Source organism: Ascidiella aspersa, chromosome 9 (assembly GCF_963924565.1).
Source record: "Ascidiella aspersa chromosome 9, kaAscAspe10.2, whole genome shotgun sequence".
Lineage (NCBI taxonomy): Eukaryota > Metazoa > Chordata > Ascidiacea > Phlebobranchia > Ascidiidae > Ascidiella > Ascidiella aspersa.
This window is the reverse complement of record NC_139455.1, coordinates 20,632,998-20,649,246: the sequence shown is the minus strand read 5'-3', so window position 1 is coordinate 20,649,246 and position 16,249 is coordinate 20,632,998. Positions and strand designations below refer to the sequence as shown.

The 16,249-nt window shown below is 37.3% G+C and overlaps 1 protein-coding gene across 2 annotated transcripts in view; it reads right to left on the bottom strand.

The window, feature by feature from the left end:
* The window catches only part of LOC146133524 (1-phosphatidylinositol 4,5-bisphosphate phosphodiesterase delta-4-like), a 43,432-nt gene extending 28,249 nt beyond the window's left edge, over positions 1–15,183 (bottom strand). Inside the window, exons 1-4 of one of the 2 annotated variants that reach the window (XM_083396490.1) lie at positions 15,165–15,183; positions 9,605–9,686; positions 5,458–5,607; positions 4,462–4,562 (exon numbers count right to left, since the gene is read on the bottom strand). In XM_083396490.1, the coding sequence (XP_083252616.1) occupies positions 4,462–4,562; positions 5,458–5,605 (249 nt within the window). In that variant the 5' untranslated portion in view covers positions 5,606–5,607; positions 9,605–9,686; positions 15,165–15,183. Of the gene's footprint in view, positions 1–4,461; positions 4,563–5,457; positions 5,608–9,604; positions 9,687–9,916; positions 10,146–15,164 lie in introns of those variants that run through there. The other variant, XM_083396489.1, reaches the window with a different exon arrangement.
* Between the last annotated feature and the right edge of the window lie 1,066 nt (positions 15,184–16,249).

Below are 16,249 nucleotides of genomic sequence, written 5' to 3'. Positions count from 1 at the left end.
AGTCAGTTCCGGTTCAGCTCCTCAAAATCCTACAAAAACAGTTCAGGTTTGGTTCCCGACCTGGAACTGAACCGAATATTTTAGAAGTACGTTAACCTTAACCACACCTGAACCTGTCAAGAAAGCGGTTCACCCCCGCATGTCGTCGCAACTTGTGTTTTATAGAGTCAAGTTATACCACTTTTGAAATTTAATAAAAAAAATAATATTCAATAAATAAAATGTTGGTATTTTATTTTCCAGGTATGTAAATATTGAGCTGGTTGTTTTTAGTACGTCACAAAACTCAGATTAAATACGAGTTGCTATTCAATAATTATACCCTAGATTTATTTACCCGCTTTTTTAGGTTTAACTAATATTGGATCCGAACCGGAACTTTATAAACCGGTTTTGAAAATATAGTTAGTCGAAACGGAGCTAAACCGGAACTTTTAAATTTCTCTGAACCGAAAAGTGTCTTTAACTCGAACCGAACCTGAACCGGAAAAGTCAAACGGTTCGACTCCCTGCATTACCGTGACTGTCTTACACCATGCAGTTCATTAAAACAGCCAATTGTTGTGTCTGGACAAGCTTAATGAAGTGGTTTATGATGTAACAAAATGAACTTTATCATTGGTTTGGAATGTAGGCTAACAGCAGTTTGTCGTTTTACAAAATAATAACTACAAGACCGAAATAAGAACAACTTTTACGTCGGATTAAAACACACTTCGGAATAAGACCAGAATAGGACTACCATACAGTGCATATAGTCGTAGTACCGTCTAAATCGAAATAAGTCCTAAATCCGTCTGAATAAGACCTAATTGGCCAGAATCAGGCCTATACAACATTTTAACTAACCCCAACCCCCCAAAGTACATCACCAACTACGTTCATAATTTTAACCCTAACGCATTTTCCAACCCACCCATTACCCACCGATTACCCACCAATAACCCCAAACAGGGCTGAAAATCCGGTGTGATAACATCGCCCCCTAGCGGCGCCATCCACACTCGGGCGTCCGAATTTCGACACCATAACGGCCGATGCCAGACCCTTGGTACCTGATCGTTCAACACCATCTCCCTACAGTTCTAGGCGTTATTTTGGCCATTTAGTCCTTATTTCGTTGAATTTTGGACTTTTTTTAAAAAGATTTATATCTTATTCAGACGATTAAGTCTTATTCTGCGATGGATACTATTGCGTATTTGGCGTTATTAGATCGTTGGTATCAATACTGTGGTTTTATATATGTTTCTGCTTTAGGTATTGCTGCTTTTTAGGTCTTATTGTAGGTTCCCGGTGAAACATTCATTTCGTGTTTTTTTTTAAAGTGAAAAATAAACTCTACTTGAAATTACCGCTCACGATGTTTAATAAGTGGAAAAATGATGGCCACGAGAGTTAATAAGGGGTGTTGTGAACTTGTGACGTTTGTTCCTGTGATTTCAAAACGTACTGTCCGATCTTGAGTCGTTATAAAAAATTCTGTCGATTGCAGTCAAACATACTTCATGGTAATACCACTTTAATACGATTACCACCTAAGCTTTTTTACCTTTTAGCTGTCCAATAAAACATTTCCGATGTCGCAATATTCTGCATAAACCTTTAGCAAACAAATCTATTTGCGTTATAAATATATTAGCGTTAACAATTATCTATTCGTGTTGTAAATCTAGTTATGGTATAAATGGAGGCTACCCTTGGTGCCCTTTATCGTATTGTGTTCCCTATTTAGATGTTGTTGGCGATAGAATACAATAAAAGAAGCCACAAGGGAGACACCGCACAAAAACAAAACGAGGTACTTCTATAAAAAGCAGCTATAAAAAAAACAGTGATCGTTATGTTGCAACATGAAATTGACCTTAAACAACAATCTTACTGATCAGCTAGAAATGTGTATTCTTTATTACTATATTTAACGGCGTGCATAGAAAGCAATTTAGAAACCCCTGTATGCACAAAACATAACATTTACTTTACAACAACTGCGTAGCAAAACAGTAGATATAAAAATTTACAAGTGCCATGTGTATCTTCGCGAAAATTTCGCGAAACCTCTACGTTACTTTTTATAATACGACTCTATATCGCCATCATGCGGATGCTCGTTAACAATTTTTCTGACACATGGGGTCGCCATCGAGAATAAAATAGCATTCGGGACGTCGCAGGAACTTAGCTTAGCGGGTGAATGACATACAGTAACAATACTTCTTAGAAATAATAAACATATAGCGGCATAAAATCATTTGGCTGGTGGTTTACTGTAATTTCACTATAAAAAAAAACGAGCATTTTAATCAACACCACACATGTAGGAATACATCACTGGACTTATTATCAATATGCTTATACCAATAGAACAAACGTCATATTCTCCAGGGGGAGCCAAATACCCCTTGACACCCTTGAGCATTATAAATAGCACCCCGATTGAGAACCACTGACTTAGCTAATTTAGTGGCTTAAGAGTTACTTAATCCGTAGTCGGAAGAAGTAAAACCCTCGTTATCTAAAATTGCGCTGTTCTCTTCCGACACGAAAAATCCTAAAACAAGCAAGTCAACCAGTAGCAAACAAATATCGGTGATCACTTATCAGGATTAAAGCGATTAGGACAGAGGTTCCCAAACTCGGGAATACGCTAGATAATTATTTTTTGGATTGCTCAAGTCAGGGTGGTCCAAGTTTGACAGCATCGCGGGCCACAATATTTGTTGCATACTCTTGGCGGGCCACACAAACTGGCTACATTTTCGCTTGGTCGGGGTATGAAAAGTTTAACGATTACGCCGCAAAGCATCTTCAAAAAGTAACGTCGAAGGACATATATGGTCCACTCACTTGCTGCTATCGTTCAACTTGTGCGCAAATGGAATCGAGTGACCAAGAGACTAGCAAAAAGATGCGCGCGATGTGCGAAAAAAATGCGGATTTGACAAAATTTCAATTAGAAGAAAGCTTACTCCATTTATAAGCGTAGAATTGTTTTAACTAGATTAATTCGACTAAAATTGCATCACGGAGAGCGTCAGCCTTTAGTCATAGTGAAAACCTGTAAAACTCTGTTTCGCAACTTTTTTTGGCTTGCGGCACACTACGGAAATTTTAAATAGTTCGCGACACCCTTGCTCGTATTTTTGCTGAGTGGTCAATTGTAACGTTACAATGAACGAGATTGCAACAGCACCTTTGCAACAAGGTTGACAAAACCCATTTTTGGAATTTTTATCGTACACAATTGTTTTAAGTAGCTTACTATTATAGAGCAAAAATTTAAATCCTAAAGAATTTGAAATATCTTTTGGCACCCTTGAGCGTCAATAATGGCGCCCTATAGAGTGCCAGGGCTCCCCGGTTAAGAACCACTGCTGTAAAACAATAGTTTTCAGAAGCGCGGCATATTTCATTGTTCATTTACTTTGAAATGGCAGAAAAAGTAATTTATATTGGGCTGTATTTTTATGTTATGCTCATATTAAAGACGGAAAGCGAAAAGCAAATATAACTTTTAAGTTCGCAAAACAGCCATTTTAAAAAGTCCCATATAGGACGTAGTGCGACCTTTAAACCGGTCTAATACATCACAAAAATTAGGCGTTCTTTGTCACTCCCTGGATTCGACCTTGATAAGCAATAGTAATCTGGTTTCTTTAATAGTTAACCGGAAAAATGTAATCATAACCAAACAATTGCATTATGCTTGCTGATGGTCGGTCACTTCTATTTCTTTGATTAAACCCTCAACTATATACGCATTACAATAATTCAACAGTGCTTCGCGGGCCATGAACAATGATGTCGCGGGCCACATGTGGCGGGCCTGGGTTTGGACCACCCTGGCTTAAGTTATACTTTTATTGCAGATAAACACAGTTATGTTCTTATAACCTAAAAAGATTGCTTGATCTGTTTAATCAATATTTTTAAGGGATACACCGTACACGCAGATAACTCGGAAGGGTACACATTCATAGAAAGTAATTGGGCACCCTTTGGATTAGGCGATAATGTATCGTATTTTAGTTTTAGTTTTTGATAATATTTCGTTATGTTTGAGATTTATTCTTAATTTTACTCCAACAGATTACAATAATTGAAAATATGTCTGAGTGAACACGGTGCTACATTTTGCAAAAATGATTTTTTTTATTTTTGTTAACCCCCGGATGCTAAACCGATATTATATGACAACCAATGCGTTCCAGATTAACGTTATTTCGCTCAGTATTAAGATTCCATTTAATACGATTTTTGCCATTCTGATAGAAAAACGAAGTTTTAACGAAACTATATTTGCGAACAGTTTGTGTTATTTGTCCAATTCTAATTTACAAGTACAATGACCTGATGAAGCACGGTTATGCAAAAGCTTGTCAAGAATTAAATACAATTTAACTTTATATAGTGCCACCTGATTACTCTATTTATTAGACTACAAATCGATGATGCACTTACCAAACTGAAGCATTGGTCTTCAGCCGGGCGTTTTGAACCAAGAGTGTCCCAGACGGCGCTTTGGTGGCCACGACGTATTTCCACGATCTTTTTCATGTCCACTATTAAAAGTGGGTATAGGTTAAGAAACTCAAAACTAAACGTTAATCATTGAAAGCATAAAGCAGTAAGCCATATTTTCTTAATTTATCGTAATTTTTTAATTATCTATGTACAATTTTCAGGAACACAATATACGTTACATAAAATAAATAGACGGTTTATATAACGTTTATAGTCATTAAACAAACAGTTTTACGTATAAAATAAATCATAAAAAATAAAACCCATTAAAATGCAGCTAACCTTTGTATGAGCGTTATAAAAATAAATTATCTATTCTAGGCTTTTTAGGAACATCTATATAGCATAGTTTCTCACATTGTCAACAATGGACTTAATCAACAGTTATACGCAGGGTCAGTGTTTTTTTATGGTGTTTTGGGGAACCGAAATTGTTCTCAGCGCCAAATGACCCAAATGCGTCCAAATTGCGAAAAAATCCGGTTATTTGGTTTAATTGGCAAAATTTTTAATGTAAAATAAGACGTGACGCCTTCGGCTTGGGTTTAACAAACTTCTTTCATAAAGGGCCAGATATTTGACAGGTCTGATCATCAGGGGCCGGATAACTGTTAGGGTATAATATTTTTAGTTGGTATAATATTTTTAATTGAACTTTATTAACTGGATTATAATAATTATCGTTAAACAAAGGATACATAAGAAAGCATGCACTAAAAACGATGATGAGACGTAACAAATTCTAAAATAAGACAAACCAAACGCACAGCTAAAAAATAGGCACGTTTCTTCGAATTAATCACATTAGTATTTTCTAAAACAGTGCAACCAAAAAAATAAGCAGAAATCTTAGAAATAAGCACGGTATGGCTCCCTGGTTCTGCGTTAGAATTAAACAACAGAAATCGCAGTAAAGTTCAAGCGAAAACTTACAGATCTTGCTCGAATTGGACAAGCAAGACTTTTTGGTAATTATGAGTGAGAGGTGATCGGGCGACAAAAGCAGACCCCGCGTCTTCTGCCAACTCTTGGAGCGCACTTTGACGAAGTACGTCAGATCCTCCATCGCCTGTAGTGCCATGTCTAAATATAAAGGCACCGTTTGGTGCGAATCGGAAACTACAACGAAATAAGCATATAGAACGTATATTAAGTTATTTTTTTAGGTGACAATAAAGCAGAAGTGGGCTTAGTACAGTGGCGTAGCCATCCAAAAAAAAAAAAAACTTGAACTATAGTAAAAGTATTTTGTTTGGGGCACCGCCTATCGATGAAGAAAAAGACAAGACACGCTGAGTGGGCAAACTTTAATCTAATAACTTGACACTCAAGCTGCTACCTGACAGAGATAAATCGACTTAATATAAAACATAAACAAACAACTATTTACAACGAATCAGTAATTACACTACAACTGAAAGTCCATTCATCTCTTCTCGCCAGCGAGGCTTGTTAACAACTTGACCCCTATTCTATCAATCTTTCACGATGACAATGAAGCACACATATCTAAGAACCGATAAGAGAACAATATTTATAATTTTATGGGGAGATTGCCCCTGTGCCCCCCTGGCTACACCTATGGCTTGGTATGCAAATGTTTGGGTGCATAACACCTTTCCTCTGACCACGGTCGAACTATAAATTGAGGTAGTACATACACCATCAGGGCTACCCGAACAAGAGGCTGCGCAACGAATTTCAAGGGCCGTGCGCCTATAGGTTTAAATTCATTTCGCACACAGCGTTACAAATCATCCTAAATCACGGTATGGCTGGTTTTTGTTATGCCAATGTCAAATTTAATCATGCCAAATTAAAACCCTGAGATACACATCACCTTAACAAATACAGGTCGAATCGAACAACATAAAAGTTATGTAATATCACTCCCCAAAAGGGTTGCGAAAAAGTCTCGTCTTTAAAGCCGCAAAGTAAAATATTTAAGAAGCCCATGCTTGTAAAATTATAGCTTCGGACAATCATGTCGGTTTTCATTTATTTTCATGATGTGTGTTTATATTCATAGATTCGTGGTCGATACAGACAGGATCCCTGCAAAACTATTTGAGACTCACATAAAAGTGTCGATCGAAAATGTAGGATCTTAGGTATTGTTCATACTTGAGGCAACTATATAGAGAATTTATCGCCTAGCATGTGTTGGATATGGAAATAAAATATTTAATCTCAAGAAAGTTGTGTGACTTCAAAATTGTGTTTTGATAACAGTGTTGGAGTCTATTACTTTTGCTATTAAATGGAATACCCCTATAGTTTAATTAAAAACATTTTACTCGTCAAGGAAGCGAATTATTGCTTGACATTCCCATTTAATTATATCGTTAATCTAAAGGAATTAATTGACTACTTTACATAAGCATAATGTATTTACTTTAAAGCCAAAAACAGTATCTAACATACAAATAATATGGTTCAATACCCGAAAACAAAAAATTATTCACCTTTCGCTAGGAAAAAAGTAATGTATAGCAATTTAAATTGGTTCTATAGTTAAAATCAAAAGCGGATTTTTGTTTAAAGTTTTTTTGTTTTTGTTTAAAGAGTACATTTAAATTATTTTTCCCACCCAAAGCGAATATGTTTTAGTTTAATTAGGTCGCTCTAAATTGTAGATTTTTGTAAAATAGTTGTTTTGTTGGCGGTTCGCATTTTAATGTTCGATAAAATCTGCCCTTTTTTCGCGTAGGCCTCGGTCTGACGATAAATGACAGTTTTCTTTGAGTGTTCTTACATTAAACTTATTTTAAACAGAGTTCATTAGGCTGGTGTAGGCATATAAATCTTAACATAGGGATGTCTGCACATAACCCCACATTCCAGTTGTAAAAAGGGCGCAGGTTTTGTTTTTAAACTAAAATATTATGAAAACGGTTATTTATTTTAAAAATGACATGAACCAGAGGGCAGGATGTTTTAAAAAAATGTGTTTTTTTGCCAAAACCAAAAGTATAAAACCCACAATATGTGTCAGGCGCGGATTTGGGATTTTTGTTTGGATGGGAGTATGACATTTTTTTCAGAGATGCCTCATTAAGTTACGTCACAACGTGAAGCCACAAATTTACGTCAAGACGTGACGTCATAAAAAGTAACCTAAAGAACACCAGACAGTTCGTTTCTTTTAATCAAGTTTTAGGTTGGAGAGGTTTTAACTAAAAAAAAACTAAACTACAAAATATGTTATCATTTCGTCGTAGCCTCGAAAATGTTAGTTTGGAAACTTATACAACATCGAAACTACAAAGATGTTATCGATTCGCGCACAGCGAAAAACCACCTTTATATTGTTTAAGTTTCCAAACTTACATATTCAAGGTTACGATGGGCGCACGAAGCCTTAGCGCTAATACCATTTATTCAAAATACCAAAATAGGCTAAGCTTTAGATTCTAAATTGTTTTCATTTGCGTTTTTGCTATTATTTTTTTTTGTTATTTAATTTTTGCTAAAAAAATGCATTTGAGTATTTACCATAGGCAAAATACAGTTATGTAGTTTGGGGGAAGGGGGAGTCCACGCCTCCCCCTCCCCTGGATTTGCCACTGGTCGTATGTGGTTGATGTTTTTTTTAAGCTTCAAAAATCAATGCAATTGCCTTTTATCTTATGTGCATTTAATACGACAAAAATCATTAAGGAAGAGTAAGCAAGGTAAGCACGCTTTTCAAGGGCACTTTAATATCACTGACATGTCCAAAACAGGGCGACATTAATAGCCTACTATTAGACTACAAAGCCGAATGGACCCTGTCATAAAAAACGGATCTTTACGGACCGATTAACGTTAACTGGGGATTTTTATGTTCTCTCTGCTCCAGGAAAATTGAAACTTGATTTAGCAATTGGGGTTTTATTACGTCAGGAAACAGCGTTTCTAAACGCTGAATTTATAGCAGTTGACCATTTAAAGCGAGAGTTTAGTGCCTCTTCAGATATGTGTTTGGCATTAAATTCCCATCGGTATTTGTTAACGCACATTCCTGCCGTTTGCTACGCTCGAAATGTGAAGGTTAACAACCAGTAAAGAATGTTTTTGGCCAGACTGATAGATGCCGGTGAGGCATAAGGATAAAACTGTGGTCACTGTTTTGAAATGACTTGGCGTGACTCGAGTCTTTTGGGCAAAATGACTTAACTGTCTTTCAATGATTTCGGATAAATGACTTGTTTGAAATGAATTGTTTGTTTACATATTTTTGTTAGAAAATCTTAAGTTTTGCATATAAAACATTTTCCTTACTATACATTGCGTTTTGTGTCATTTTTTAGTTAGGCTATTGCTCATAATCGTACAAGTTTACCAATGTTAATAATTATTTAACGTTTCATTTTTAGGACAACTTGACTTGGAATTGACTTCCTCCTTGCGCTTTCAAGTTTAACTTGGATATTTTAGGAAGTCACCTTTAATTTGAACAAAGCTTTGCTATCTAGGTCTACAATCATAATTTCGCTGATACATAACATGTTGCTTTTGTTTTCATTTTTGTGAATTCAATAGAAGAAAAGAAGCAATCGGTATTTAAGTGACCATGAACCGAGAAAAAAGTTATTACCGACGCCCAGGAAATACCATTTTAGACAAGGTTAACACTTTAAAGGTCAGTGAATTAAATTAAGAGAATGTTGCTTTAACGCTATTCGTTGACAAAATGCTAACCATGACACGTTAACCGCTGCTGTGTAGTATTCCCAAAAAAGTTCGAAACTGTTAGAGATAAGATTCCTAACAAAACTGCGGTTTCCCTTTTCCGAGTGTCAACAACTTTAGCCAATCCTTGATTTAGGGCTGTGTCAGCCAGTAACGACACGGCTTATACAACGCATCACCGAAGACGCTATACAAGCGCATTTCACGTACAATGGTTGTCAATACAAAGCGTGAGGACTGGGCTTAAGGTTTGATTTTAACCAGTAGTAGCCCAGCGTCAGCAATTTGCTCGTTTAATCGTAAGGTTGGCCAAAACTCCAGGCGGACTAGTTGCCCCGAGGCCTGACCACAATCAAGATAAAATCGAGACTTTGCTTTAGTCATAGGCGAGAAAACATGGACCCACCAATTTCCGTGAGTTCGTACGAGTCCTTCTTGGAACGCTGGCCCTTGGCTTTGATTTCCGTGGGCAACGGAGCTGTTTGATTCTGAAACAAGCGTTAACAGGGTTTAACAAGTGATCGAAAGCCCAAATCTCTTGTACTCTATATGCGCTACTCAACCACGGAGAATGGTGTGTAAATAGACATATTGACGACATGACAAACAATTAGGTAGCGCAGGCCGGTTAAGCAAGAGCTGTGTACTGTTACAACCTTTTCAAATACTACACGTACGGTATGAGCTGTTTGATAAGTTAACTAACCAATGACCTTACCCTTTTCTTACTCATTTTCCTTCTTGCGTTTTAACTCCCAAAATGGTACGAGCCTAATTGCAGATTAACAAGCCGTTCCTCAAAAAAGCGACTGACGGTTAAACACAACAGAAATCAACCAATCTGCAAGCTAAGCGTGCCACTGGCGATCCAATGTAAGAACTTGAATAAATAAATTTACATAAAGATGTACATGAATCTCAACACTTTACTTCGCTGTTCCGCTTGTCTTCGATTCTGACTACTATAGTCAAGACGCGGACAACAAACCAACGGGCCGTCGTCTGCGCAACGAACCGTGTCGACGTAATTCAGTGAATCGCGCGAAAAAAAACTAGTCCCGTGCGTGTGGCGATAGTGTGACGGAGTGCTGGCGAGCGTTGGCGAGTTCCGAGAAGTTGTTTTGGCCGACCAAGTGATTTTTTACGAGAAAACCGACTTGAACTGAACCAGTCAGTGTTGTCGCATACTACAGTCACGCTAACGAGTGGAGTTTAACTTACGTTGAAGCACAAGAGCACGTTTTTTTAGGCTTCGCTCGCTTTCTTAAACTCGCATGATCTCCCATATATCGCCCAAAATAACCGATATTAATATATCGGTAAGAGGGGAATTGACCGATATTATCGGTTAATATTTAATCCCTAGTCTGCAAGGTTTGTAAGCGACTTCATAATCAGCTGTATTGCATAATTACTTACATTTATTGCGCAATAGAACACAGGGGGAACTAAACAAATCGAATTTACCCTCGCACATTCTACCCTTAACCCACCGAAAAGGCACTGCTCCCACCCTAAAGTACATTTTTCTTTTTCTAAGTACGTAAGTTAAAGAAAAAGTCTATTTCAAACAATTTTAGCTACGTTTAACGGAAGCTCTTTTGTTACAAATTTTTGCGACGAGATAGTAGATCCACTTTGTACGAAATAGAATTTGGCATTTCTATCGTAATGAGTGTCAATATTTTCGTGCTTTGCGCAAACGCCTTTCACCCTTGATATATGTTTAGGCTCAATTTTATTTGCACACGTGCGTACGAGTTTGACCTAGAACAGCAGTTTTCGAAAACAGCAACTTTTTCTCTTCCGCCTTCTAACATTACCACACGACTGTTAAACTGTGGTGCGCCGTTTGGAAAAAAATAAAGATTATACGACAACTTATTGTCCGGTTTTGCTTAAATCGGTGTGTAATTTTGTTTAATTTCAGTTAAATCGGACAAATTACCGGCGTTAAAGTATATCGTAATGTTCTTCTTTCCAAACAAATTTAGAGGGACAAATACACTTTCCGATATAATTTAAAGGTGCTGCAAATTATATTCTGGTTTAAACTAAATCAGACACCATAAATACTGTACGATTTAACCTAAATGGGAACGAAATGTTGTCCAATTTAAGCTAAATCGGACAAAAATTGCACCCCGATTTAAGCTAAACCGGACAACAAAGTTGTCCGTAAAGGCAAAATATTTTTTTTTCAAACGGCGCCCATATTAAGCACGGCTTGAAAGACAAAACCCAACTGAACGCCACACTACAACGCAATGGTCGACGAACGATACTTTCTGGTTTCAGCTTAGCGTGAAAACCAAAGTCGTTTAAGCACCAAGTTTCAATCGCCCGCAACCACGCGGCTTCACGTTTTACTTCACCTCACCGATTTTCTTCGAACCGCCCTTCGGGGTATTTTTTACCATTTTCGATTGGGTCACAGTTTGCCCCCACTCAGATTCTAACCGTCATCTACAGGAATGAAAAAATCTGCACGCCGCTTTAGAAAAGTCTAAAAATTGTGGCGCAAAGCGTAAAGCTTCAACCTTTGTCGTTCTGTGTTTTACTCTTTTTCTACTCGGAGAAGTTACGAGATGTTGTGCTTCGGTCGGAGATGGATCGAACGGAAATGAAGTCGCCTTTTAATCGCTTTATTTCAAAATGTCATTGTATTGTTTGATACAGACGGTTGTGAAAGCGATGGGTGGCTATTATAGGCCTTGAACAACGGACATCGTGTTTAAGAGGCAAAGATGCGCGAATCAATTATTCATATTTGCCCATTGTCAACACATTATATCAACTAGAATAAACCCTTTAGAATGAACAAAATGATGCTAGACGTGTTGGTTACGTTTACTGCGCACGCCTATTTACCACAGGAACGAAGCTTGTTGTTACAAATGGCCCTCTACCAACGCAACTATACGAATTTATACCTTAATATGGTCGTTACACTCGCAAGATGTGTTTTCTAATAGCCTCACAAGTGACCACTTTGTTTTGATGTTTTATAGTGCTTGCTTTAAATGTAGCCTTGTATAGTGCAACGTTTTTGGGGCGACCAATTACTTCGCGTCTTGCAAACACATTCGCCTAATAATTAAGTGTCAATCAAGCGTTATTGGGCGTGCGACTAAAATCCAATGCCAGGTGCGAAATTCGCAATTTGCTCAGTACGTGTGCCGTGTGGCCATTTACTGAGCCAGGGTGGTCCAAACCCAGGCCCGCGGGTCACATGTGACATCATTGTTCATGGCCCGCGAACACTGTTGAAATATTGTAATGCGTATAGTTGAGGGTTCAATCATACAAATATAAGTGACCAACGATCAGCAAGCATACTGCAATTGCTTGATTGTGATTACATTTTTTTCGGTTACACTATTATATAAACCAGATTAGCTTACTATCGCTTATCAAGTTCAAATCCAGGGGTTACAAAAACCCCCTAATTTTTGTGATGTATGAGACCGGTTTGAAAGTCGCACTACGTCCTACATGGGACTTTTTAACATGTCTGTTTTGCGAACTTATAAGTTATATTTGCTTTTTGTTTTCCGTCTTTAAATAAGCATAACATAAAAATACAGCCCAATATAAATTACTATTTTTGCCACAAAGTAAATAAACGTTGAAATATGCCGCGCTTCTGAAAAGTATTGTTTTACAGCAGTGGTTCTTAACCGGGGAGCCCTGGCACTCTATAGGGCGCCATTATTGACCCTCAAGGGTGCCAAAAGATATTTCAAATTCTTTAGGATTTAAATTTTTGCTCTAATAGTAAGCTACTTAAAAAAAATTTTTGTGTTCGACAAAAATTCCAAAAATGGGTTTTATCAACCTTGTTGCAAAGGTGCTGTTGCAATCTCGTGTATTGTAACGTTACAATTAACCACTTAGAAAAAATACGAGCAAGGGTGTCGCGAACTATTTAAAATTTCCGTAGTGTGCGGTAAGCCAAAAAAGGTTGCGAAACACTGTTTTACAGCTTTTCACTATGACTAAAAGCTGACGCTCTCCGACGCTCTCCGACGCTCTCCGACCCTCTCCGACGCTCTCCGACGCTCTCCGTGATGCAATTTTAACAAAATTAATCTATAGTTAAAAAAATTCTGCGCTTATAAATGCAGTAAGCTTCTTCTAAATTGAAATTTTCTCAAATACGCAATTTTCTTCGCGCTTCGCGCACACCTCTTTGCCAGTCTCGTTATAAATCGATTCCATTTGCGCACAAGTTCAACGATAGTAGCAAGTTTGTGGACCTTATATGTCATTCGACGTTACTTTTTGACGATGCTTTGGGCGTCATCGTTAAACTTTTCATACCCCGACCAAACGAAAATGTAGCCAGCTTTATGTGGCCCGCCAAGAGTATGCAACAAATATTGTGGCCAGCGATGCTGTCAACCTTGGACCACCCTGACTGAGCAATGCTAACCATATACAGCTCGAAAGAGTTGCTGAAAAAGAAACCGGTTGCGAGCTTAAATGTTTTAAACTAGTTTGTATATCACTATAGTGTCCTAAAGTTGGTCGTTCTCTGTGTTCTGTATGTTTAAATTGTTCGCGGCGTAAGAGATGAGGGAGCATAACTAAGACTATCGCATGATTTTCGTTCAACTGGCGAGCTTAATTCGTAACACGTATATAGTGATGTAAAATTAGAACGTGCGTTTTGTTTATTTAAAATAGGTTCCCCTGGCATATATTTCTTTAACCAACGTTTCGACTTACTATCCGGCAAGCCTTCGTTAGGGACTGACACACAAAGCCAACAAGACACAAAGTAAAATCACAATAAGAAAAAAAAAAGGATTGCGTGTTGTCTTATAGCTTTATATTTTGAACGTTGTTTTATCGTTGTGAATTTTGAACGCGGCTCGCGCATTTTTATCTCCTTTATTTTTTTTTCTTATTGTGATTTTACTTTGTGTCTTGTTGGCTTTGTGTGTCAGTCCCTGACCAAGGCTTGCCGGATAGTAAGTCGAAACGTTGGTAGAAAATAATATATATTGCCAGAGGAACCTGTTTTAAATAAACTATGCCTGGTAGCAACAGCATATTTATGCGTTTTGTTTATTATAACAGAGAATTTCTAACGAGGGCGTTTGCGAGAACCTGCGAATATTGTATGACCCAAACATAACTGGTTCAATTAAGGACTTTCTGAACATTCCTGGTTTAACTCTTTAAAGTTCCGTTTGAGAAAGCTATAATCGTTTTACTGTGGGATTTTGCTCAGTGCTGCTCCCTGGCGGAATATATTTGATACATTTAAGGCAAAAAAACGACCCTCTAATCTAGGCCTACAATTCTGGAGGACTTCGGCCCGTATCTGAACCTTACATATGCCCAATGTAAACCTAAGAAAACAAGCTTACTGAAAAAATAACTTACCCGCAATTATTTAAAGTGTTAAGCTAACTTATCTGGCCTGAAAAATTATGTCGTTTCTCTCTGTTCATCGTTTCAAATTTTGCTCTTAAAAAAAGTTTTACACGTTTCATTACAAACTGTGGAATCTATATGTCTTCGCGAATTTGCTGCAAGAGATATGCAAATCAAGTTTTTTCTGCATTTATTAATCTTTTTTCTTTTTGGACCTAGCTAGGCTGCACCCTATACTAGCCAAACATTTTTACTAAACTTAAGTTTTCTTCTACGAGGTAAAGTAACGTTAAACACAAAGCGTAAATTTATTTTTCATTACCATACAAATTTAAACACCTATAAATTATGTTTTTAACAAGTTTAATATAAAATATATGTTAGGAAAAAACAACAAAACTAGTTAATTTAAGACATATAATTTCGTTTTACGGAATTGGAAAGGGTTAACATATTTGTATACGCTAATTAGCCATCACGTGTTCCAAACTAGTTCCAATTCGGTTGAAGCCCATTTTTTTATAACGTTAACTAAGAAGATAAGCTTTTTACATCTAAAATAAACGTCTATTAATTCTTACCAAATATAGTAATTGTCAGTGTTTCACCCAGTCGTCTTCGTTAAACAGTAGTCACGGAGAACGTTGAAAACTGCAGTTGCAACAACAACAACAATCATAACAACTGTTTTTCATTTTAAATTTCAGAAAAAATATCGGTTTGCACAATATCCGCTACGTTTCAATAAACGAATATCCGTTTACGTGATACACGTTGCCCTTTGTGCGAAAAACACTATCGATTGCAACCGCACCTTACAATACATCATTACCACTATAGTCACCACTTCGAAAATGTTAACGCTTCTCGTAAACCCGGTAGCGCATTACTGCTTATACTGTGACAGTTTAAAAGCTGGCGGTTCAGTTTATAAAATGGCATTGGTTTAAGCTTCTATTAAACCATAAACATCACTCCATTGTAACAAAATTCAGATTACAATGCGATAACACTGTCACCAAATCACACACCAATTGTAGCCAAGATATTTACTTACCTTATTGAACTGTCTGTTCCCAGTTGATGATACTCAACGAAGTACTGACCCTTTAACACAACTTGAATCAGCTTAAAGTCATGTCCTCAACAAAGCAACAAAACAGTTCATATTTTATTGATATGCACCAGAGGCAAGGTACTACGCGAAGTCACAGGGGCTAGTAAATGATTAATGTCACACAAACACACTGAAAGCTGTGCCAATTATAGCCTGCAAGTGTTGTGTACACATTAAAGTGGTGTAACGATCTTTATAATTGACACGTATGGGAAGGCGAAATGGCATATTGTAATGTTAAAGGGCTACATTGGTCCACACCAATTCATGACACAAGGGCGGTCAATTATTAACTTTGAACAGTAACAGGACGGAAAACTGTTCTCTCTCAACTGAACGTTTGGTCAAGATGCCGGATGCTTAATTACAAGCTATAGGATTACGGCACACTGATACCGATTGCCTCCAAAGTGTAACATTACATTTAGCATTTAGGCAAATGCTGAACTTTATAAGTACCTACTTAAAACAGTTATCACCGTAAATGAACGACTATCATAAATTCATAAGCAATGTATGAAATTATAATGCTGACTGTCTGCATAAAGG